The sequence below is a fragment of the Rattus norvegicus genome, chromosome 15 (genome assembly GCF_021556685.1).
Source record: "Rattus norvegicus strain SHRSP/BbbUtx chromosome 15, alternate assembly SHRSP_T2T, whole genome shotgun sequence".
Classification (NCBI taxonomy): domain Eukaryota; kingdom Metazoa; phylum Chordata; class Mammalia; order Rodentia; family Muridae; genus Rattus; species Rattus norvegicus.
This window is the reverse complement of record NC_141548.1, coordinates 37550633-37577285: the sequence shown is the minus strand read 5'-3', so window position 1 is coordinate 37577285 and position 26653 is coordinate 37550633. Positions and strand designations below refer to the sequence as shown.

The 26653-nt window shown below is 44.7% G+C and overlaps 1 protein-coding gene across 5 annotated transcripts in view; it reads left to right on the top strand.

Moving 5' to 3' along the window:
• Atp8a2 (ATPase phospholipid transporting 8A2) overlaps window positions 1-26653 on the top strand; it is a 528141-nt gene that overhangs the window by 370911 nt on the left and 130577 nt on the right. For all 5 annotated transcript variants that reach the window (XM_087586606.1, XM_087586607.1, XM_087586608.1 and 2 more), the window contains 5 exon segments: window positions 8664-8786; window positions 11836-11914; window positions 23338-23399; window positions 23584-23640; window positions 25278-25385. In XM_087586606.1, the coding sequence (XP_087442732.1) occupies window positions 8664-8786; window positions 11836-11914; window positions 23338-23399; window positions 23584-23640; window positions 25278-25385 (429 nt within the window).

The window sequence follows — 26653 nt, the reverse complement described above, 5'->3', positions numbered from 1 at the left end:
TCAATCTGATAGCGTGGAGAACTTCAGGGGCATTCTTCACTGTTTATGTCTGGGAAGTGTATCTGAGCCAATCATCTGTGTACTTAGCAGGCAGCACAAATATATCTTTAGGGCCTTTGTTGCTGCCACACATCCTGCAGAAGCCCAAACTCTCCACACATGGTTTCAATCACAGCAGATCATTCTTGAGTAGCCCCATGAAATTATTAACCCATATATCTTAGTAATGGACTCCTGGCTGCCCCCTCACTAAATGTCTCTGCAGCATTTTCAAGGAAAAATTTCTGTCCTGCAATCTAAGCTCACTCTATTTTGTAGCATTACTTCTGAACTCTTAAACATAGACATGAATAAAGAATCTAAGGCCCAATGAGTTTTTGCCCTTCTAAGAAGAATGTCTATGAATTCTGAGGGTTTTTTGTAATTAATTGATGAATAAATCCAAAAGCCAAAAACAAGTAGAAACTGTAAGCGAAAACGCCTAGTTTTCTCATTCCCCTTTTGGGAGAAAAACAACCGAAGAGGCAGCCATTGCTAAGTGCCATAGCTACCCATCTGTGGGTCACCAGAGTGATTCACCTCTTTGAGTAGCTCCCTCCTACAGCTTGGAGCACCAATCCTAGCTTCTTGTGCCTCGTGGAGTTTAACCTCTGAAGTAGCTGCCTCAGAGAGGTGCTCCCCCAGAGGAGGAAGTGTGGCTCAAAGAGCTCATGGTACTGTGTGCATTTCTGGCTGTGGACTCACATCCCACGGTGCACTTTTCTCATAGCTGCCATGTTGGCTACAGCATACTGAACACACAGTGTGATCTAGCGACACACAGTATGACCTGGGCCTCTGTGGCTTTTAGGTGAAGAGAATCAAGTATATGGGCTCAGACTCTGGGAAGGCTAGGTTCTAGTCTTGGTAAGTTAGTTGACTGTATGACCCACTGTAGAGTGTACTACTTGCTTGTGCAGATCCACTAAATGGTGAACTGGTAGAGAGAGAAGAGCTGAATTAACTTGCTAGGATCTTCTCTGGCCATCTTCGCAAAGGTATGGCTCAAGGGCCTTGCTTCTGTGTACTGAGGAGAGGCTAGGGAGAGCTAGATAATCTAGGACCAGAAGATTCATGCAAACCCATACACACCCCTACTCAAACATGAAGCCGATCCCCTGGAGGCTGTGCTTTAGAGTTGAGGAAAGCCTAAGATGAATGTCACCCTATGAGATAAGTCGGGTTTAGCTTGATTTTCAAGGGCAGGATGGTTTTCTTAATTCTGGGTAACCCTGGGAAATTTAGATTTACCCAAGAAATGTTATGAGATGGTGTAGCCAGATGAGCTGAAATAAGCTGAAACATGATGTTGATAAAAACAAGGCCCATAGTCTACTCACAAGAAGCAAAAGCAAGGGCTTGTTTTTGAAAAACTCAGATTTCTGAGCCCCACAGTCACTCAATAGAGAGTGCCTCAGAGATAGGCGCCCTTTTAAAAGAACGCTCCTGGGGCTTGTTGTGCCCATGAAAGGTTAAGAACCACTGTGACCTTGAATGTATAGGGCTAGGAAAATGTTTTGTGTATACAGTGTCCCACTAACCAATGGAGAAGAGAACTCTGTACCAGAGAAATCAATTCTGAAGCAAAATGACCAGAGATTACCAGAGTCCATAGAATAGGTATTAAAGTGGGTGCTAGAACCTTTTGCCAAGAAGCAAAGAAGGAAGCCTGTGCCCCTCCCAAAGCCAAAGCCAAAGCCAAAGCGAAGGGCTTGAAAGCTAAGAAGGCAGTGCTGAAAAGTGTCCACAGCTACAAAAAGAAGATCCTCAGGGCACTCACCTTCAGGGGACCCAAGACCCCGTGGCTCCGGAGGCAGCCTAAGTATCCTCAAAACAGTGCACCCAGGAGAAACAAGCTTGACTACTATGCCAGCATCAAATTCCCCCTGACCACAGAGTCAGCCATGAAGAAGATAGAGGACAACATACTTGTGTTCACTGGGGATGTCAAGGCCAACAAACACCAGATCAAACAGGCCGTGAAGAAACTCTATGACATTGACATGACTATGGTCATTGACATGACCATATCAAATACCTTGATAAAGTGAAGAAGGTGAATGTTCGATTGGCTCCTAACTATGATGCTCTAGAGGTCACCAAGATTGGGATCATCTAAACAGTCAAGATGGCTAATTCTAAATACACCTTTTTCATGAGAAAAGTAGGTACTGGAACATTATAGAGCTGATGGAGAGGCCATGGAGGGATGTTACTTACTGGCTTGCTTCCCCTGGCTTGCTCAGCTTGCTCTCTTACAGAACCCAGGACTACCAGCCCAGGAACAGCACCACCCACAGTGGGCTGGGCCCTTCCCCGTTGATCACTAGTTGAGAAAAATGCCTTACAGCTGGGTCTCATGGAGGCATTTCCTCAACGGAGGCTCCTTTCTCTGTGATACTTCAGCTTGTGTCAAGTTGACACATAAAACCAGCTGGCACACAATTGTTTTGGTGAGGAATATAAAAAAATAAATAAAGAAAATTAAAGAAAAATTACAAAAAGGAACACGAAGAACTGTCCTAGCTGTCCTTTATTTGGGTTAGTCAGTTATCAATACTTTGCTCTTGTTTGCTGTCTCTCTCCAAGCATGTGCCACTACACATGTAAATAAATGCACATGCTTCATGCACCCACACACGCATGCATGAGAGTTTGCACACACACGCACACACACACACACACACACACACACACACACACACACACACTTCATCTAAGAAGCGTAATGATCAAATCGGAAAACCTGAGCCCAGCGCTGTACTTGAACCCATACTTAATCTTGCTGCCATTGTCCCTGTAATGTCCTATTATGCAACTCGGTTCCAGTCGGAAGCCAGAGACCTTCTCTAAGGGGCAATCTGTGAGATGTAAAACATTTGCAGTATTTCTTTACTTCTTTATCTTCTCTTGTACCATTATTTAATGTGTGATTCCCCAGCCAGCTAATGTAAATCATAGTTCTTCAGTTTGCCACACTCTGTTAAACAGAATAAAGCAGACTAGATTTTGCATGTCCCTAAAGACAGAGCTATGTCACATTAGATTCTCATTACATTAGTCTCCCGCCTGTGATGTCACTTTCTGAGGCTTCTGTTTCTCAAGTCAGCTACAGACTGAGCCTCGCAGAAGTAAGAGTCCCATGTTGCTGAGACCTTATGGGTGTAGCATCTGGCATCACTAAGAGACACAGTCTCACAGAACCCTCTGATCCTCTGACTCTTACAGTCTGTCTGCCCCTCTGCAGTGTTTCATAGGTGTAGTCACTGGGACTGGACTCTACATCTATACATTGTGGTTAATTGTGGGTTTCTGTAATGATCTCTATCTATTACAAAAAGAAGTTTCCTTCCTGAAGGGCGAAGAATACACTTATGGACTAAGGACACATATTTAGAGTGTAGTTAGCGATTGTGATGGCTTAGTAAATTGGTTGTTGTAGGTTCCCCTCCAAGATCCATAACCCCACTATCCCTGGATAGTTGGTTAGGTTCAGTGCTAGGTATGATGTCCCTCTTGTTAACTGGATCTTAAGTCCAATGAGAGCTGTTGGTTACAGCCAAGGCATGTGTGCCACTACTGCAGCTCATGGGACCTCATCCCACACAAAGAGCTACCTGCAATAGAGAACACTGAGATCAGGAGAAATGATCTTACCCAGGGAACAGCATACCAGTGGGATATCTGATACCAAATGGTGAGCCCTGAAAACATGTATACAAGAAACACTATACAGACTAAGCAGGTTATAGTTAAGAATACACACACACACACACACACACACACACACACACACACACACACCAACAATTTTAAAAAAGAGATCATAAGTCTAAAATCTAAAAGAAGGGATTGTTGGGAGGGTTTGGAATGGTGAAACAGAAGGGGGAAATGATGTAATTCTAATCTCAAAAAAATAAAAATTTAAGTAAAATACTGGAGGGGATCTTAAGTTTTAGCTATTTTCATGATAGCGTATTATTATGACAGTTCTCTTTTATTAATAGTTATCACTGTTAACCTTAGTTGTTCCTAATTTAAAACTTAAACTTTATGATAGGTGTATGTAGGAAAACAATAGTGTGTGTTGGGCGTAGTCTATCTCTAAGTAGTAAGTGTCCCTGATTTTAACCCATGAGCTCAAAGAGCTCCCCAGAGCTATAGTTCAATTTCTCTATCAGTTGAGTTTGTGGGGAGACAGAGGTCCCCATGGAGAAACACTGCCTGGCTCAGATGGATCCAGCTAAATGTTATGTCATTTTCAGCGAGGAGATCACAGTAATATTTTTTAAATTGTTTCCAAAAAAGTAATCCCATTATCAAGTCAGCATAATTTTAAAAAGAAAATTATGACCAGGCCTCACTCACAATTACAGACCTCTAAATAAAATATCAGCTAATGGAGCCTCCCTCTGTGTTAAAAGAGTAAAGGAATTTGACCGAGTAGGCCTGATGTCATGAATACAAGAGTTTCAAATTTAAAAAAACAAAATCATTCTAACTATATCAATAAAATGAATAAAAACGTGGTCCTATTGGTAACTTCTGCTCATGAGTTTGATGCAGTTCAGCTGGCATTCCCAATATAAGACATGGGGGGAAAAATAGAAACGCAAAGCTGTCAATCAGTGAGATTTCAGCTGTCCATCAGTGAGATTTCAGCCTGCTTGCAAAGCTGCAGCACACCGCCTTCCACAGCAAACTCCCAAACTGCCTTGTGTTCTGTCAGAAGTTAGTCAGTGGACTGGCTGTCACTGCAGGAGGACCAGCCATCATCACTGTGGAGTTCAGAATCACCCTAGAGTTTTCAGCAGCCATCAAGAGGCTTAAAAATCTGTTACAGGGGCTGGGGATTTAGCTCAGTGGTAGAGCGCTTACCTAGGAAGCGCAAAGCCCTGGGTTCGGTCCCCAGCTCAAAACAAAACAAAACAAAAAAATCTGTTACAAACATTGGGGGCGTCACGAGCAGTTCCTATGCTTACTTAAATACTCATGCAAATGAAGCAGCCGCCACATAAATATGGTCATATATGATTGTTTATCCAGAAAACCCGGAAGGGAACAATGGAAAAGTATTAGAAATAGGAGAGAATTTTAAAAGAGTCAGATTCTTAAGACATTGTCTTTTGGTAGTAATCAGTAATTCTATTTTTAATGGAATTAAATGGAATTTTAAATGGAATTAAATGGACTCCTAAAAACTGCAGAAATACAAGAATTCCCTTCAGAAAGCAGTAAACGCATTCATGGCCTCTCGGAATGGCACAGGCCTTAGTCCCAGCTTCATATGAGGCTGAGGCAGGGAGAACCATTTAGACTCAAGATCTGGAAACCAGCTGGGTCGCATAGTATGGTTTCTGTCTATCATGTGTTTTTAAATTATAAATTACATAGGTGTAATTTTATAGTATCCATATGAAAAATCCCAAAGTCTTCATGAAAGATTAAAAATCACTTGGACTTCCGAGAACCTCCTGTAATCCTGGCTCCTGCAGGCCCAGGCAAGAGGATCTTAACTTCATTCTACCTGCACTGTGGAGTGAGTTCAAGGCTAGACCAGGCAACTTAGTAAGACCTGTCTCAGAATTAAACAGTAAAGACAAAACAGGCTGGGGATTCCGTTCAGTGGTAGAGAGCATGCCCACTGTGCAGTGTCCCCAGCACCACTGAAATGGAGCAAAGAAATAAAGACTTAAGACCAGGATTAAATAGAAAGTGTACTTTTTTGTATATGGGAAAACTTAAAAACCATTACAAAGTCATCACTTCATAAGTTAATATATACATTTACCTGATGCAAACAGGCTTGAGGGGCACAAGAGGATCTGTGTGGAACTGTAAGTGGAATGAAGGAGTTCTTGAAAACAGATATGCAAAACACGTTCAGAAGAGGTCATAGACTTTACTGTCAGACTAGCCCCAAACTCACCATCAAGAGCAGTATATTCCTTATAGACCCAGAGTCAGCGACTGTAGAATTGGGTTCCATTTCCAGAGTCTAGAACAATACCTCAGAGTCTAATAAACCTTAATGGTGATTTTTTTTTAAACTTCATAGCAAAGTGTGAATTGATTGTGTTTTCACATCTGGCTCATTATCTGGGAAAAACAGTGAATTCTTAGCCTATACCTCATAGAAAAATAAATTCCAAATGGGAAAAATAAAACCACGAGACTCCCCTAACATGCTCCTAAGAACTGCACATAAGCTCAGGGTGGGAAAACTGTCAACAAGTCGACAGTTAAAGCTGGTTTTGACCACTTAAAACTTAAATGCTTTCAGGTTGCAAAAGAAGCCATTTTTGGAAGAAAAAAAAAGCCAGTAGACAATGAACACAACTTAAAGACCCAAAGAACTGGGGACTCAAAGAGCTCTTGGAGACAGATAACCATGGGTAGACGCAAAAAAGGGACGGACCTAGCTCAATGTTGCTGAAAGTAACAGCCCCAGATGGTCAGCATGTGCAGGCTCACTGGTACACAGGGCGATGTAAAAGAGTTAATATTTGACTTTTTCCAACAGGAGAATAATAAATAAGGACTATAACCACCTCAGATAGGGAATCTGGCAGAAGGTCACTCTTGTTCTTCGCAAAGGGAAATATAACAGATTGCAGCCCTTTTTAGAATGCAAGCAGGCAACATCATATAAAATTAAAACTACACGTCTCCTTCTACACCCAGCAGTTTAGACCCATGGGAAGAGAAGCAAAGCACATATTGTACCATATTATGGATGTTTGATATATGTTTGTGGTAACAAAAAGAAAGGTAGGATCGGAAGGAACATGCGGACTGATGGATTAATAACTCAAAGCCATGGCACATCCCTACTCTGAGTTACTATGCGAACAGTAGAGAACGCTAACAAGACTGCATTAGCGTTAAATCCAAGGGACATACAGGGCTTTCTGTGATGTATTGTTTAGCAAGTGATGAAGATAAATGCGTGTAACATCTCCATTTTGTAAAAAAAAAAAAAAAAAAAAAAAAAGCAAACCCAAACCAAAACAAACAACAACAGAAACCATGGTCCTCAACCAGTCTACCTAGATGAGTGCAGTTTACTTTAAAGGATGAACGTATGGTGGAGCTTGCTGGGCAGTCCACCAATAATGAGGGGTGAAGAGCGCTTGAAGTGTATTGAGGAGAGATTCAAATAAAAGAGGAAAAGAAAAGGCTAGCTGAGTCCGAGCTGGGACATGCACAATGCACAGGTGCAGAAGAGTGGAGTTGAAAGCGTGCACCCGAATGCATGCAGGGCTCCTGAGGTAGTCCTTGACCGTTCCTTCTGCTGGCCGTGAAGAACGCAGCGTCTGTTGGTGCGGAGGAGAGAGAGCAGTGGTTCTCCATCTCCTCATAGCCTGTTGAAAGCCCAGGGCTGCTTTCTATCCACCCCAGGCCAAAGCAAGCGCTTGAGAGAGTTCCTCCATCCCCTGTCTGATGCCAGCAGCCCAGGAGAAGGCACATTTCACTGGTCAGATTCTCAGTCTCCCAGGAACTGGTGTGGGTTTCTCTTAGAGAGGCTTGTTGGATTCCATGGCCGCAGAGCTGGCTGGGTTTGTGGATATGGATTCCATCAAAAGAGAGGCTAAATAATGAGCCAGTCTCTCTGAACGTGCTAGAACCAAGTAAGAGAGTGACCCGCAGAGTGAAATGGCCCATTCCTTCCAGACCCATCTTTGGCATCCAGCTTTATTTTGCAACACAGAAGCATGGTCACGTCTGACCCTGAGGAGAGCAGATGAAAGTTCACACCTTAAAGGCACTCACTCTCCGCCTCCAGTGCCCAGAGATGATCTCTGCGGACTCCTTTCATCTTCGTACTGTGTCCTCACCCAGCCCCGTCTTTTGTGAGCTACAGGCTTCCCCCTGAACACGGCGTCAATGCCTAAGAGTTTTAGGAGGGTGCTCTTCTCAAAGGAGGTGTGGGGAGCGCCTGTTGTCCACACTCAGCATCACCCTGCAAGTCCTATAGGATCCATCCCCTGCAAGTCCCATACCCTGAAACACTAAGTCTCTTTTCACAATGGCGCCATGACCTTCTCACCAAGAAACTTTGTCGAGCCCCCACACTTCACATGCTGCATTTCTGTCCCACTACTGTCAATGAATCACCTCCTCTTCAGTAAACATGGGGCCTCAGAAGCTTCCTGGCCTTTCTTTCTCTCTAAAGAAGCACCCGAATTCTCAGCGTTCCACACATTGTCCACCCCCATCTCGTTCACAGTAAGTGACTGTTGAGTGGATGAATGGATGGATTGCCTGTGCTTCCTAAAACCTGAGGAGAGAGTCGAAAGTTGTACAACTCATGCAACCAGCACTGACAGAAAACCTGCTGCTTCCTGGAGCTAACTGTGGTACAAGCGCCATCATGGCAAGTTCTGCACAGAAGGGTAGCTGTTCACCAATGAGTTCTTAGCTCATCAGGAATTTATGGTTTTGGTGTTCTATGGACATGTTTATTTCTTTTGCTCTGTTTGGAGGATGTCTGGGGAGCTGTGAACCGTGCAATCTAGGGTTTGGACTTGATTGTAAAAGTTAAGTCCTCATTGACCGAGTTTGAACATTGGCACGGTGGGAAGCAGAAGGGCTCTGGTTGATGGCTGATTGTCTCCATACAGATCTTCACAGCATTGCCACCCTTCACTCTGGGGATCTTCGAGAGGTCGTGTACTCAGGAGAGCATGCTCAGGTTTCCACAGCTCTACAAAATCACTCAGAACGCCGAAGGTTTCAACACGAAGGTAGGTAAATACTGTGGAGAAACAGCTGTCACCTGTGGAAGGCACAGCCCTTCTCTTTCAGTGAGATAAGTGGTGCCTGACAGAGGGCATTGGCATCGCCCCTTCACATCCGGTCCTGTGATCCAGAAACACTTCCCTCAGGTCCAGCCAGCATCTCCTTCCTTCTGCTCACAGCTCTGTATTCTGTGGGCAGCGTCATCTCGTGCTCCTTTCCGTTACAGTCGGCCCTGTCCTTTCACACAGCCCTTGTTAAGGCTGGCGGCCACAAGCCTGTTTTACTGGTTTTAACTTTACGTGTGAGGTATATGCACATTTGTGTAAGGAGTGCACACACATGCAGGCGCACGCAGAGGCCAGAGGAGAGAATATTGGGTGTTTCTGCCAGCCATTCTCCATGTTATTTTTTGAGACCGGATCTTTCGTGGAGCCTGAAGCTCACTGGGCTTCCTGTCCAGAGAGCTGTCTCTCATCTGCCTGTCTCTGCCCACCACCCAGTGCCAGCTTTATGGGCGTGCCCAGCCAATTCTGACTTTTACTTGTGCCAAGCATTCAAACTAAGGACCTTTCATTTTCTTAGAACTCAACATATTTCATATTTCAGAGGCTTTTTCAGGGCAAGGGTAGAATTTGGAATACTTGCATATAAATGGAGATAGGGTCAGGTCAGAATACTCAACAAGTGCTCGGCAAGTTGTGGATTTGGAGTATTCTGGACTTGGTGCTTTCAGATTAGAGATATCCCACCTGAATAGATTATCCTGAGGAGACCCAGACAGAGGCCGGGCCATCTATAACACAGGGGGAACAGTCGGAGTACCAAAATGGGCCTGTCACACAGGCCTCTGTCACACGCGGGCTAACGGTGCTGTCACACACATGCTAACAGTGCTGTCACACACATGCTAACAGTGCAGTCACACACATGCTAACAGTGCTGTCACACACATGCTAACAGTGCTGTCACACACATGCTAACAGTGCTGTCATACACATGCTAACAGTGTAGTCATATAGGCCTCTGTCACACACATGCTAACAGTGCTGTCACACACATGCTAACAGTGCTGTCACACACATGCTAACAGTGCTGTCACACACATGCTAACAGTGCTGTCACACAGGCCTCTGTCACACACATGCTAACAGTGCTGTCACACACATGCTAACAGTGCTGTCACACACATGCTAACAGTGCAGTCATATAGGCCTCTGTCACACACATGCTAACAGTACTGTCACACACATGCTAACAGTGCAGTCATATAGGCCTCTGTCACACACATGCTAACAGTGCTGTCACACACATGCTAACAGTGCTGTCACACACATGCTAATTGTGCTGTCACACACATGCTAACAGTGCTGTCACACAGGCCTCTGTCACACACATGCTAACAGTGGTAGTGAAGTTGGATGCTGCTGTCTGAAGGGAAGCCACGGATCCCCCTGAGGAGGAGGTAGGATGTGAGTCTGGCAATATGACCATGGTGCTGTGGGGGAGGCGATTTCGAAGCTGCAGTGAACCAGCTCAGAGGCTCTTCCCGAGTGCCTGATGGTTAACTGTCATGGCCGCCTTATCCTCTGGCGTATTTAAAAGGGAGATCCAGGAAGGGATAAAATAAGAGGCATCCCATTGCCTCTGCTCTCTTCCACACATGGTGTCTGACTTGATCAGCCTCTGAGTCTCTTAGCGAGCAGTTAGAGTCTTCTTCTCCACACCGCATTCACAAGTCAAGTCCGTACTCTACAGTTGATGTCAGGGTGACATGTAAACAGAAAAATGAACCCATGCTAAATTCGGAAGAACTGGGCAGACCTCAGTCTCCTGCAGACACCTAGTGGGTTTATTGGTTTCTGTTTTAATGGGGGGGGTGTCAGAAAAAGGGGTGGGCACAAGTGAGCACATAAAGCTAACGTCATGGAGAAATGTTACAACATTTCCCAGTCACATGAGGCCTGGATGTGGCCCCAGCCGTTATAGTTACTGAGAGAAAGTAAAACTGGGGATAAACACAGTTGCCATGTAATAGGATGTCTTTTGCTGTTTTCTGCTCTTAACCCCTGTTTAACCACCTCCATGACACTCCCCAGAACTACCTGTCGACTGCTGGAGAAGTTCCACCTGGAGATAAAAGCATCACGATCTTAGTAGTTAGACGGAATACTGAATGGGGTAGGGCTGGATATTTTGTAACACAGAACACACTTTTAAAAACCTCAAAATGCTTGACACTATCATTTAAAATGGGCAGAACGCCATGCCCTTTTATTTAGTATTGCAAGCATTTGAAGTGAAATTGTCCCAGTATTTATTTGTTTATTTATTTAGTGTGTGGAGAGGGGGTGTGGATTGTCACCATGGGTGGGTGGAAGGCAGAGGGCGCAGCCCTTAGAAGTCAGTTCTCTCTTTTCTGCCATGTGAGTCCTGGGGATTGAACTCAGTTCCTCAGACTTGGTGACAGGCCACCTTCACCCATTGAGCCATTTTGCCAGCCTCCAAAGAGAATGGTTTTAGTGTGTGTCATTGACCTCAAAGGTGATAGGTAGAAATGAGTAAGAGGTATTTTAAGACATTATGGAGAAAAAATATGAGAATTTATACATTCAATGAGTTTTTATGTTTTCAAAATGAACAAAATTTTAGTTTCTTGCTATCCGGTTTTAACCTGAGCCCCCTTTTCCTGAATGATTGTGAGGTGTCCCATTGTGATGAGGGACACTCACACATAGAAGCTCAGTTTTTACATGTGGAACAATTCTGTGTCATATCCATGAAGGTTATAGAGATTTGTAATGAAGTAATATTGTCTGGAGAACATCAACCATCTCCTTGTAAGTAGGAGGAGATAGCTTTTAGGTTTCTCGCTCTCTTTCTCTCTTCCTCCCTTCTTCTCTCCCCCCACCTCATGTGTTTTAAATTGAGACTAACGATGTCCCTTGCAGAAGTCTCCAACCCACACCAGGAGCCTTCACAATGCTTTGCCTATTGCAAGCTACAAACAGAGCCCCGAGTCCCTGACACTCTGACTCCTGGTTTATCTTCCTACAGGTTTTCTGGGGTCACTGCATCAATGCCTTGGTCCACTCCCTCATCCTCTTCTGGGTTCCAATGAAAGCGCTGGAGCACGGTAGGTGATGCCTTGATGATTTCAACCATCAGCAAGGAGGTTAGCCTCCTGCAAGGCCAATGTGTGCACCATTCTCCCCAGTGTACGCACACACGAGATTAAAGACTGGGAACACAGACCTGCCCCACAGCAAGAGCTTGTTTCCAGTCATAGCATGCAAGACCTGTTGGTTCTGCCTTTTCTGTGAAATTGCTATATAAATATTAGGAGCTCCATGCTCAGTTTGTGATAACTGAGTCTTTGACCTTGAGGGAATATTTATGTCTCTTGCCCATGAATTTAAAATTCTCTGTTACTTAATTAAGCCTTTGCTTCAAGTCTCTGGTATCTGTGTGCACAGTCACTTGGATATTGTAAATTTAATGCCATTCCATGTTTTCTGAGGGCATTTTCCTTGACACACACCTTTAAAGTTACATCCTCTAGGTTGGCTTTAGTCCCTCTGCACAAGAACAGCCTGTGTTAGTTCCCACTTCTTGATGATAACATACTGTCTTAGTTAGGGTTTCACTGCTGTGAGCAGACACCATGATCAAGGCAACTCTTATAAGGACAACATTTAATTGGGGATGGCTTACAGGTTCAGAGGTTCAGTCCATTATCATCAAGGTGGGAGCATGGCAGCATCCAGGCAGGCATGGTGCAGGAGGAGCTGAGAGTTCTACGTCTTCATCTGAAGGCAGACAGGAGAAGATTGGCTTCTAGGCAGCTAGGATGAAGGTCTTAAAGCCCACACCCACAGTGACACACCTACTCCAACAAGGCCCCTCCCAGGGCCAAGAATATAAAAACCACTACATTACTCTCCCTCGCCTCCATAGGCTTGTCCAAACACAGGAGTCTATGGGGGCCATACATAGCGTAATGAAAAATACATTTAGTCCAACTTTCAAAGTCCCCATGCAGTCTCTACATTGTTAAAAGTCCAAAGTTCAAAAAAAAAAAAAAAAGTCCAAAGTTCAAAGTCTCTTCTGGGATTCATCCAATCACTTAACTTTAATCCCCAAAGCAAGACAGGAAACCAGCTGGGCAAACTCCAAACTCTGCATTTCCACATCTGATGTCAAAGTCAGATCTCTGCTCTTTTTTTATCTTTGTTTACTGCAACAAACTTCTTTCTCCTGGGTTGGTTCCACTCCCTGTTAACAGCATTCCTCATGAGGTACCCACAGTTCTGGCATCTTTAACATCTTGGGGTCTCCAAGTCAACTTCAGCTTCACCACTTCTTGTTCCAGTGTCTGGAATCCACACATGACCTTCTGGGCTCCTCCAAAGGGCTTGAGTCACATCTCCAGCTCTGCCCTCTGTAGCACTCTAGGCTTTGACTCTTCCTGGACGACCCATACCTTCATTCCTGATGGGTCTGTGCCCTTTATCATCCTGCTTGGATTAGGCTGTTATAGTCTCACATTGACTTTAATCACAGGACATGGTAGTACTAAGAGACAGCCTAAATGATCTCTTGCACTCCAGACATAATCCTTTTCACCTCCATTGTGGAGAGGCAATCCAATTTCCCCAATGGTAATCTGTATCTATCACCCCTCCTGACACTGTTATTCCTTTCTTAGCCTATTGGTATAAGGGCATTAGAAGCCCAAAATGACCAGGGGGAAGTCTGAGTTTCCAGTTCAATAGAATATTTGTTGTGGCTCCTGGCAGGAGCACTCCACCCTCTGTAACCAAAAGTTCTAGGCCAGCAGACCTTAGGGTTGTGGGGACAGGAAGCAAAAACTTTCCCAGTGGGTCACTAGGAGTGATAGTAAATGGGACTGTTCCCTTTTCCATCACTTGATTCCTAGACCCATGAATCCTGGCTATGGGAGAAACTGTACCATATATTTTGTATTTTTCCTTTCTCAGCTTGCTCCTTTTCATTAAAACACTCTTCATAAGAGTGAACTTTAGTAACTACACAACAAAATTTATACCAGGCTGGCTGTTTTGAGACTTCCTTTTTCAAACCTATTAATCTAAATTTCATCACTTTAGCCTCAGACAGACTCTAGTACATGGTAGAAAATAACTATCTTGAATAAATAGAGCATAATTGAGCACAAAGCTCAAGAATCCGTGGCATGTGTTATTAGTACCTTTAAAGGGGGGCATTTGGGCTTAGCTGTGAATGTGAGTGGATAGATTTCAGTTGTATAGGAATGCCAGAAGAGCCTAAGTGGGGAGATGAGTTGTTTGTAGTGTCCAGAAATCCCTGTATGGAAACCCTACCCCCAAGATGATGTAGGAAGTAGGGCCTCCGGGGTGGTGATGTCATGAGTGTAGAGCTTCGTGAGTGTTGTACTCTTGTCAAAGAGACCAGGGATCATGTTCCTCCAGTGTTCTGAGGTAGAAGGAAGAGTTTTCTGTCGGGGAGGAGCCCCTGCCACTCTCGGCAGCTGCCAGGAATGATCTTAGACTTCAAAGAGTGAGCTTATGTGATTGCGTCTTGGCAGTGCCAGTGGACAGTGTCATTCCCCTACCCCCCTCAAGCCTTGTGTCCTTGTAAATGGGACCCTATCTGCACATATCCAGCATCCTGTGTGGAAGGCTGGACTACACCTGGGCTACAAGGTGCCTGTAGTGTAAAGGGAAGGATGGTGGCTGGATTGAAGGGAGAGGGGAGGTCAAGAAGCAGAAGTGGGACTCATGTCACCAGCATGCAAGGAGACACGTTCCTCCTGAAGGTCTGGAGGTAGAAGAGTTATGCCATAAGATTTTACTTATGACCAAATAGAAAAACACAGAATTTGGCAAGAGCATGATTGCTGGTAAAGCGTGTGTGTGTGTGTGTGTGTGTGTGTGTGTGTGTGTGTCTGTTTGTGTCTGTGTGCTTCATTTCATTTGGTGATATGTCAGTGGTAAAAATCCAGAAAGTAATATAATGTCCTAAATACAAGTGAACTTTTTTCCCTCCCTCTTCTTTCCTTCCTTCCTGCCTTCCTTCCTTCACTAGTAACTCCAGCTCTAGGGCATCTGATATACTGACTCCCTTGGGCACCTTTACTCCCATATACAAAACCATATATACACATATACACATATACACATATACACATTATTAAGATAGTAGTAGTAGTAGTAGTGCTGACAATGGTAAAAAACTAAGAAAGATGCAAGCAGTCTGCCTCCAAGAGCACAGGAGCAGGGCAGAAATTGAAGCAAACCAGGGTGCTTCCCAAAGCCAAGCACCCCTTCTAGCACAGGGCCCTTTAGACCTTCCTTTCTTCCTTCCTTCCTCAGCTACTTCCAGCCTCAGTCCTACTCACAGTCCTGAAGAACCTTTGCTTGAGGAGGACTAAGGTCTGTAGAGTGGCTTCGCATGCTCATCTGCTACCACGTGGATTATGTCAGTGGGTTTTACCCTAAAATCCCCTCCCAATCATTGGTGGCAGGAGACTCAGGCGTCACTTATCAGCCCTGTCCCTTTTTGCCAAGGCAACGTGATCTAGGGAAGGAATAGTCTTGGGAAGGTGTGCGCAAGGCCATTCGTTTTCCACAGCGTTTCCAAGGACTTTCCTTTGCTTATTTTTGCATGGTTTTGGAGAGACTTTCAAAGCAGCCAGTCTTGTTGATGAAGTTTGTGATGATTCATTCCAAGTTTCAAAATAGAGTTTTCCCTCTCAAACAAATCAGTAAGTCAGATTTCTCTCAACTGTCCCGCCATCAATCTCCCAACTTGATTTACCTAAAGCCCCCACCCTTTGATCTGAAAATTACTGTAGGATAAGATCATGGACGGCACCAACTGCGGCTCCAAAACTCAACGGCCTTGTTGGCTGCTCTCAGACTTCCCCTGGCATTTCTAGTCGAAGCAGCTGAACAGCCCTCCTTGAAGTGGAATGTGGTTATTGGCAAAAGAACATAAAATTAATTTTGATTTGAAATTTTTTTTCAGATTTTCCTTGATGACATTTATGAGGGAAGAAATGGGGGAAAGGGAATATATTTCCCAGAAGAGAAAGTCTCTTTTAAAATACTTGTGCTGGGTAGGGCTGCTGATGCTGATGCTACTGATGCTGCTGCTGCTGCTGCTGCTGTTGTTGTTGTTGTTGTCGTTGTGTCTGTTACAGACACTGGAAACAGCCCCATGTTCTTTTGGAGACTCCATCTATAAAAGGTTGAGAAAGGAAGGGAACAGTCAGCCAAGACCATCTCAGAATATAGGTGACAGCCACATGCTTTTGTCTGTGTGAGGGTCACACATAAGACCCTCCCTCCACCTGATTTGCCCTGAGCGCGAGTCTTTCCTAGGCAATAGAAGATATCATCCAGGCTTTGATCTCATCTGGTTTTTGCTGGTATGGCTACCTGTGGGCTTCTTTAACAGAAGGCCAGCTTTCCAGAGTCATTCTTGTGCTAAGAGAGGACTGCCAACATGAACTAAGGAAGTGGATTTAGGGCCAGGTACTTTGCTCTCCAACATGGGGCTCTCCAAATAGAAGAACCTTCCTCCAGGGTAGTGAGTTGTAAGTCTGTATGCCCTAATGTCCTGGGCGCAATCAGTAATCAGGATCAATACCGCAGGCTCCCCTGAGCACAACCCCTCACCCCCACCTTCCACACTTGCAGGAGATGATTATAAGGGTTGTTTGTTCCTGAAGGGATCTCTCACTTCTGTTCATAACTGATTGGCAAGATTTCGTTGGGGCTCCATCCAGGTACCAGAGGCTGGGGAGTGTCCATCACCTGTACACACAGAGATAAGAAACACTGATATTTGGTGTCAGCATCGAATTTGCCCTCTCTCATTTTTCCTTCCCTTTTAAGTCTATTTTTAGTAAACACAAGGGGGAAAAAGATATTGAAATTTGAGTTCTGTGTCCTTAACTTCATCCAGCTGAAATGGCAGGAACAAGGAGAAAACCTAAAGGCTTATGTAACCAGGAACTGAATCCAGCACCATCGTGAATGTAATTATAATCGCTAACACTTGTATAAACCCTTCCTTTTGGAGAGCACTTCCAACATTTCATCCCACTCTTTACAAAGAAGGGGGAGAGAATGAGGGTTCTCTTTAGGAATATGCAGTTGGAAGCAGAAATATTGGTCCTGGAGACAGCGATAGTGGAGCCATGTCCACAGGTCCCATTCTGAAGGTTTATTTGTAAATCCAGTTATCTGGATCCTGGACAATATCTCTGCTCTGGATATAATCCCGGGAGTGTGGAGCTGTCTGTAACCCCTCTGAGCCTCTGGAATCTGACAAGGCTGAGGCTCACACAGGGGCTGGTGGCTAGGCTGAGAGTCTGGCGTCTACGCTGCTCTGAAATTGTGCTGGAAGTTTCCAAGCAGAGGGAAGAGAGGGCAGCAGGGACTTGGCATCAGCTTGGACCAAAATTTCTTGGCAAATGTTCTCATGGCAAGAGAAGAGGCCAGTGTTCCTGACTCCTCCCTAATACCTTCCGCAGGACAAGATGCCTGGTGGCTGTCACTTCAGCTGTCCCTGGGTGTATATGGAAATACACATATACATCTCACATCTGGTTTCACAATTACCACATCGTGTCTTCTGTAGCCACAGGGCACCGTGCTATGACATTTTGCCATTTGTCAGAGCCACTCCTGAATATACGCTGTGGTTTGGCTGGGTAATGATGTGGTGTTTTTAATGAACATTTAATTGCAACTGTGTCTTTGTGAAATACCGTCAGCCTCGCCCTTTGGAATATTCTAAAGAAGTTGCCTGAGCATTCTGTCTGTGCAGAAAATGAGACATACTTTTCTTGTAAATTGTGGCTTTTCCCACAACTATTTTCAAAGAAATTTTGCATACAACATTTTGGGTACCGTAACTAGTAAGTATGGTGGCCGTGTGACTTTGTCCCTGTTGTCCACAAAAGTCTGCTGTGGTGACTGTGCCTCCAGGATCTCATCTGTCTAAGCTACATTATTTCAAACAACTTGTATCTGGAACTACAGACTCCCAAGCTGCTTGGGTTTGGCTCCTCTTGACCTCAGACTCTCCATGTGTCAGTGAGTGGCCCGCTCTCCAGGATGGCTCTCTTCCCTTGTATATGACCTGAGCACCATCATGGCAGTGGGTCTGTCATGTACAGCCACAGATATTCTAAATGTAACTCAACAGTGTCAACCCAAACACATAGGAAGTTGACTTTTTAAATTGATCTCATGGAAATCATCCAGTTGGCTTTAGGAAAAGATAACGAATGCTCTCTTTCCCCCAAATTAATCTTCCCTCCTCCTTAGATCAGTCCTCTTCCTCGGGTCAGTCCTTCTCTATCTCTCAGGGCAGTCTCCCCTCCTCAAAAGTCTCTTCCCCTCTCTCTGGTCAGTCCTTCCCCAGCTCTCTGGTCAGTCCTCCCTCCTCTCTCAAGTCAGTCCTTCTTCCCAGGTTAATCCTCCCCTAACTCTCCAGTCAGTCCTCCTCTGCTCTCTCTGGTGAGCCCTCTCCCAACCCTCTGGCTAGTTTTCCATCCTCTCTCAGGCAAGTCCTCCCTCCCTCTTTTCTCAGATCAGCTCTCCCTATCTCTCAGGTAGTCATCCTTCCTCTCAGATCATTTCTTCCTATTTATTTTATATGTACACATAAGGTGTGGAACGTATTCTAAGACCTCTGTATTAGGAAAATGCTTTGCATTTTTTAAATCTCTTTTAGTCCGTGAATCAGCCTATGTTGGAAATAGCGATGCTGAAGGAGATGCAGAGTTGAGTGTGCTTTGCACAGTTGCGTTTCGGACACTGGTGAGTCTGAGACAAGAGGGTTATCAACTTGATGCCACTGAGGCTACAACAGTACCCTCTCTCACAACCAAAGCAAAACAATGACTGGGGACAGAACTCAGAGGGGAGCACTTACCTAATATGTGTGAGGCCCTGAGTTTTGTCACCAGCACCATAGATAAGGGAAGCAAAATAGTTGTCAGACCAGATGTGGTGGTAGATGTCAGTAACCCCAGCGTTTGGGATTTTGCTGACTACAGAGGCTGTCAGACCATGGCTGCAAGCTTTGATTATTTGCTTAGTCTTCTAGTTCATCTAACTCTCCCACCTGGCCAGAGTTTTGTAGTTTCCCCAGGGCTAAGTGTGGATGGGATATCCAGGCTCAAGAGCACTGCTCATCGTATCCGCTCTTTGCTTGTGAATACACAGGATGGGTAGACTGGAAATCCATCCTGGACCTGGTGGAAGATGAGGATCTGAGACAATCATCCTTGCCACCAAATGCATGGGGCTGATTTAGCTTCTAAGAGCAACTTAGAATTCCTACCCAAAGGGGGACGTTAGGGTCATTTCCGTCATTGTTGCCACATCTTCTTTATCTTCCTTCTCTGAGGTGAAACCTCCATATCATAATTGAGGCTTGTAGGACTCAGCCTCAAATCCAAAATAGATTCTCTGACTAGAACTGAGGTAAGAGTGCCAGACACACCAGAGTCTCCTAACTCTCATGACCAGGATTTGCCTGCTAAGCTAATCCTTCTCTTGCCTCATATTCCAAATTCCTTCTCTTGTATACAGACATGCTTTGTCTTGGCCATTCCTGTTGTGAACCAGTCCTCATGTGCTCCTCCCCCAGCCAGTCTTCCTGTGCTGAAGGACCAGGCTGCAATTCTCCATCCTGAGTCAGTGATCCCGTGTAGTGCTAGATCCAGTACCATCCTGTTCCCATAACACATGTTCTTACCTGGCAAGGAGGCCCTCCCTGAGATTCTTTCCCAGCTTCTGTCACTTCTCAGCACCTCTGACCTGACCATTCCGGCCCTGGACTGTCGATTGGACTTCAGGAAGGTGGAGATAGGGTGTGTGAGTGTGTGTGTATGTGTGTTTGTGTGTGTGTGTGTGTGCTGCCCAGTATGCCAGCCACTAGCCACACACAGCCACTGAGCATATGCTGTGTGGCCGGTGTGACCGAGGGGCCACATCTTCACAGCAACTTCATCATTATATAATTGTATCTCTATATTGACACTGCATTCACCCATTTCAAGGTTCACTTCCGGCTACACAAACACCACATCATCATCAACTTTCAAATGTTTAATCGCCCCCAAAAGCTGTCACCTCATCCCCTGCCCCCAAAGCCCTCTTGACTCCCAAAACTACTGCTTTGCACCATGTCTGTGTGGATCCTACTCTGGACATCCTATATCAACAGCAGCATACAGCATCAGGCTTTCTGAACCTAACTGCTTTCAGCTCTCTAAGTTCACGTTGTGGCACGTCCCGTACTTCTTTGCTTGTTGTTTCTGAAGAGTACTCTATTGCATTGATGCCCCACTCCCTGACTGGTGGACGTTGATTTGCTCATTCAGCCGTGGATGGACAGCCACGCTCTGAATAGGCTACTGTGGATTTCGAATAATGGCGAGCATTGTTTTAGGCTTCGTGGGTAAGGCTGCTGTGAGCGTCCATGTGCGAGCTTCTGTGTTCCCTTCACATTTTCATTTTTCTTGGGAATTACTGAGTCGTGTAATGGATGTGCGCAATCTTTTTTTTTAGGAAGTGCCAGCAGTTTCCCGAAATGTCCGCACAGCTTACTCGGCTTCCGGCCGTGTGAGAACGGTTCAGTTTTAGGTCTACGCCCTCTCTCTGAGTGGGTGGGAACTCATTCATCGAGTGGCATTGAGATCGTTTCCTTTATGCACAATCTCGTTGGGCTTCTCTGAGTCCCTATTACCCATCCGTATATCTTCTCCGCTAAATATGTCTAGGAAGGTCCTTTATTCATCTCTGTATTGAGTTTAATACTGTTGGACTCTACACACAAGCTTCTCTCCACTCTTTTGTTTCTTTCCTGCTTTGTTGCTGGCGTTAACCGAAGTGTAAAAGTCTCTCGTGTTGTTCAGGACCCATCAGTCCTGATTGTCACCATGCCTTTGTTGCTTTCTCTTGAGTTCCTAAATCTGGAGCTGAAGAGATAGACTGCTCTCATTTATTCTAAAGGTTGTGTTTTGGGGGCTCTGTGATCGTGCTCTGTTAATTTTAGATTGTGATAATAGGTACAGAGATAAATAAACTCAGCGGCTTTAATCATTCACTACACAGAGCTTGCTCTTCCAGCTGTTTGCAGTGTGTCATTGCCTCCAACTTTTAGCTCATTAAGCAATAATATGCTCTCTTTTCCCTCCACCCAAGCATCTGGGATTTTTTTTTTCTTTTCTTTTTCTTTTTTCTTTTTCTTTTTTTTTTACGATTTGTTTGTTTAATGCTTGAGTGCTCTGCCTGCATGTACACCTGCAGGCCAGAAGAGGGCACCAGATCCCATTACAGATGGTTGTGAGCCACCACATGGGTGCTGGGAATTGAACTCGGGACCTCTGGAAGAGCAGCCAGTGAGTGATCTTAAGCAGTGAAGCCATCTCTCCAGCCCCTGGGGTTTCTTTCTTGAACTGATTTTTTTTTCAGTTGACAAAAAGGAGCCAGGGTTCTGCAGTGGTGTGTTACTCTGTTGTCACCAGTATCGCCCACCTGCACAGTTGGATGCCTTCCCTACCAAACCACCACCGTTCCTGTCATATCCTGTCTCTGTTCACCTGTCAGCTGCACTGTTCCTGTGAGAATATTCAAAACTATATCCTCTAAGGTTCTGCATCTTTCAGTACTCCTTAGTCATGATTACCACAGAAGTGTAGACTCTGGTACAGTCCACCTCTATTGGCCTCTCCACACACCCCCCTCACCCCAAGTCTCTGGCCAGAGGTCTTCCAGATGGACTTTGAGTGCATCAAGTACCATTTTCCATAGAATTCTTAGCAGATTCTCCTCTTTCTAGGAGCCTGTTTTTTGATAGTGATTGAACTATGACTGTCAAATGACCTCTCTGTCATTCTGGTCTGTTCACCTATCACCTCTTTAATTAAAGTAACAACCTCTGGTCATTCTGCACTCAGATCGTCTACCTTGCATGTCTTAATGCATGACTGTACCCCAGTCTGTTCACCTGTGTGCATTCTGTTCCCCCACTGCCATCCAAACTGCATGGAGACAGGAGCCTTCTCTTCCCAGTTCCCATCATCTTTTACATAGAGCAGGCTTGAGCACACCACAGATTGAGCTTGCTCCTTTCATGAGTGTGATCTTTGCTAGACTCGAATAAACAACTCCTGACTAATCTTTGTCTTTAAAGTGCTGCATCTACTGTTAGAATAATCTTAGATCCAGGTACTCTCTCAGTTTAGACTGACTGTTTGTAAAGACAGGGATGAATGTCCCTGCCTTGGGACTGGAAGCATTTTCTAGCTCAGAGATTTTGGACTGTGGAATATTAGCAAACACTTCACTCATTGAATATTCCTAATCCAGAACCTAAAAGGTGTCCATGGGATTTTGAAGCACTTCAGACTTTGAGTTTTCAGAGAAGCATGTGCAGCCCACACCTCAGTGTGTCGTCTTACTGAAACATTTAGCTGTCCCCTTCTTAAACTTTCTCTTCATTTGCTTTAAACTGGGTTCGCCTACACCTTCATATGTCTCCCCAAGTCTCCAGAGCATTCTTTTTATGTCTGTGGTGGAATCTCTTTCTGATCTCCTAGTGCCGACCCCAATGGCAGCCATGAAAGTTTCAGTGCTGTGGGTGCTTGCTACACTGTGCTTCGTCTTCCTCTGGTCACACACTGACCTCTCAGACCAGTAGCAAAGTTATGCCCTAGAGCTGTACCCACAGACCCATCCACTGCCGGAGTCCACCTAGGACTCAACCTGGTCTTCCCACCATTGTAGGAAAATAGACAGAGTCTTCAGCGGGTTAGATGACGTGGACAGCAGCCGTCGTGCTGGAAACGTGATCCCAGAAGTCCTTACCACCCAGTTCATGGACCCCAGATCTGAACCTGAATGTGAAGGAGGGACGCTTACTCAGGAAGCCATCCCTGACTTTAAAATAGTTTTGCACTTTCAGGATCAGAGTCAGATTCCCACAGGGCGAGTCTCACTGAGCAGAGTCCCTCTTCTATCATGGCTGCTAGGGACCTTATAGAGCTACCCTTGGAAAGAAAGAAACATGAAGATGGAGCTTAAAATACCCAATTCTGCTTTGAAACACCTCTCACTGGGTCCCTTCTGCTCCCAGAATCCCGTGTGGTTTCAAACGAGAAGAATGAATATCTCCCCAAATAGATTCAGTCACTTTGCACTAATTTCGATGATTTAGCAAAAGTTAAAAGAGAAAGGCTAAGAATGCTGAGGCGATTGCTTTGTGCTCACACCAGTCCTTCGCTGCCTGCTCTCCTGCCAGACAAAAAGACACTTCGATCTTAGAAAGATATAAGTTCAATGCAAATCAAGCATTTGTTTTATTCAAAAGTCTGATCCTTTGTTTTACTCGCTTGGCTTAAAAATAAGATGAAAAACAATATCGTTGTCTTTTTTTAATGTTCTTAAACATGAAACATGAAAATGAAACAAAAACAAAACCAGATTGCACTATAGCCTTCTAGAAGCTAACAGTGGCTTCTTTGTTTTCCAGATACTCCGCTAACCAGTGGTCACGCCACAGACTATTTGTTTGTTGGAAATATTGTTTACACGGTAAGTTTAGCACCGCTGAGCCGTTCGTAAAGGGAGCACATGTGGGTTAAACCTCCCCAGACATGCAACGCTTTCCACATTAGCATGAGTTACTCCATGTCTTTATGGGCTGTGGATTCCTTGAAGTTCAGAGTGACGGAGAAATACTTGCGTCACACAAAACGCCTCTCTCTTTTTTTCACAGTACGTTGTGGTCACAGTTTGTTTGAAAGCTGGTTTGGAGACGACAGCTTGGACTAAAGTGAGTTTTCCTTGGAATTATTCCTTTCGCTATGATAGATAGTTGTGTGCAGTGACCTCCGTTTAATCCTTGAGGAAACAGTAAATACTCTACAGTTGTCTTATTTCAAAATTTTCAAGTAAAAAAAAATAGTTTTGATCTTTATAAAGGCCAATTTGGGATTCGGCCATACCTACTGCTTCATTTACTTGACTCCTAGCATGGCTTAAAGCTATTGACTGGGGCCTGGGGAGAGAGGAGGCAGGAAAGGGAGGAGAGAGAGAAAGGGAGAGAGAAAGTGTAGTATTTACACATAACTTTTACACATGACTTCTCTCTGACATTCCTCTGTTGTCTCTCAACCTTTGTGTTCTCAGATAAAGAGGGTGCACTGGGGCACATACAGTTATGTCATTTTTTTTCCTCCTAAAATCTCATGGAAAACACACTGTGAAACTATTGGCCACGATTAAAGGATATTAATTTAGCTAGCGAGCCCAGGGTTGCTTTATCAGCATCCTGTTTCCTATTTGGTCCTTTCCGAGATGGGATCGCAACCACCGCTCACAGCACCTCTCTGCCGCAGGGTAACTGTGGATCACTTACCTCCTGCTCTGATAGGCTAAGGGGCTGGGAGGCGAGGTCAGCACGGAGCCCTGCAATCAGTTCGAGGATGGTGGCAGTGATTCCGGGAGGTGGGAACAGTGCCTGGAATATTGCAGGGAGCTGTAGTGAGTGCGGTAATATGGAAGTACTTGTTCAAAAAGAGAACCTGAAGGGCAGAGCTTGCTGACGGGTTGGATCGTAGGTTGTAAAGAGAAAAGTCACGGATCATATTAAGAGCACAAAAGAGGAAGACCAGCAACTCAAAGGGGTATAAGATAACCATTTGATCTCACAGAAGTGAAGAGTAGAATTTAAATTGTGAGAGCACTGGGCAAAGCAGGGGTGCAGGGTACATCAGTCACGTTAATGTTCTGTAGGAAATGGGCTGACTGTGCTGAGGGCTCACTAACTGTACCTTTCAATACCCTGGAAGAAAGAGTTTTGAATGGTCCCCACATGGAGAAATGATGTTTTGTGAATGTGGGTACTCCAGGCGCCTGATCTGATCAGTATACATTACAAACATGTATTGGAATGTCACACTGTACTTATAAGTGTGAACAGTTGTATGTGGGTTTTTGAAACTCTGTTAAATACAATATTTCCAGTGTTTAAAAGAGGTACTATCCATTCCAAGGTGTTTTTTAAGTAATCTCTGCACTAAGTAGCACAGATGTTGTCTCTAAGTGATATGTAAGAACATTCTGTCCATTTGTCCAGAGATGGCTGAACCCTCGTTTTATAAAGCAAACACTTGAGATAACCCGGGGTGGGAGGACTATGGCTGGGATGTGGATTTTAGAGGGAGGTTAGGGCTCCAAGCTCTTTCATCTTCAGGTTGGTTTAAGCCACCAATAATTTGAATTCATCATTAAAAATTTTAAGACAAGGAACTCTTTCTGAGTTCTCCAGTCACTAGGATATCCTGAGTTTCTTCCAATCAAGAAAGGGGCTTGGGTGTGGAATGAGGGGTAGGCAACATCTTGACTGGAGTGAACTTCCCCTTCCAAGGCCAGCAGAGGGACCTGTCTAAGCATTCATTTCTTCCACAGTTCAGTCACCTGGCAGTGTGGGGAAGCATGCTGATCTGGTTGGTGTTCTTTGGTGTCTATTCAACCTTCTGGCCGACCATCCCCATCGCTCCTGACATGAAAGGGCAGGTCAGTACTGTGAACCATGTGTGTGTCTCCGTTGTGTTTGTGCACATGTGAGTGAAGCGGCTTTCTGTGTCCTGTGATGTTGAACCTTAGTAAAGGTTTTGCAGGCTGCTTGCATCAAAACTTACCAGGAGAGGAAGCAACTAAAGCAGCTAGAAGAGGTTGTCTTGTCCACAGAAGTGGTGTGAGAAATGTAAAAGTGGTGTGAAAAAAAAACATGAAAGATTTCACCCTAAGTCCTCTAACTTACAGCGTGCCCACACGTCTGTAGTTCTGCACTGAGTGTCTACTGTTTGTGGCCCTTGGAAGATAGGAATGGGTTTGAAGCAGTCTTGAGCAAGGCTTGTGTTGATTACAAGTTCAGTTATTAAGTATATAATTAGCTGCTTAATTGGTAACTGGTCACTTGTAAAATATTACCCTAATAACTCTAGTAACCAGATAATTGGTCCGCCAATGCCACTCTTTGTTTATCTCTTCAAGCCATCGAAAAGCACTGAGATTAGAGACCTTACAATTGTTTGAATTGTTTCTGATATTTTGTTTTTACATTATTATGTGTAACTGTCTAACATTGAGTCACTAACAATGACCAATTAGGTCATAGAAAGCAAGTTGAAATTGAACAACTGTGTGTCTGTGTCTTTATCCTCGGATTCAAGGGAAAGTGGAAGGGGGTTGGTAGTACCGCCGACTTTTCCAGGCAAAGGCAGTACAGCATAAAACTACACGCTACAGCAGAACTCTATCACATTGGGTATACAGGAAAGGAGCTGGGTATGGCCTAAAGCATAAAACTTAGTTCACAAGTGAGACTGTGTGAGCCCACCCCATAAACCCACGCTGCCTTGCACATAATCAGAATCCTGTGAGATGCCCAGGAGGGTGCCCCAAGCCCTAGTCTTTAGGAACTCTATGAAGTCTCACTAGCTAGGCTCATCCCTCTTTGTAAAATGAAGCACCAATGTGTTACCACTTTAGGTCCATTCTATATGCTCCATGTTTTCTTCCCAAACAGCCAGAAACTCACTGTCTGTTCTGCCTTGGCAGCTGCCTAGATCCAAGCAAACATGTACAACCCTAGATCTCAATTATCTGTGAGATCGTTATTGTCTCTTACACTAGACACCTGCTATAGGGCTTGTGCTTGGAGTAGACCTCCATGATAGTCTAGCTTCCTACGTTGCAGTAGGATGCTTAAAATGCTGGAAACAAGAGCAGAGCTAGGAAGAGATCAACTTAGGATCAGGTATGGCAGTCCTGACCAGTGG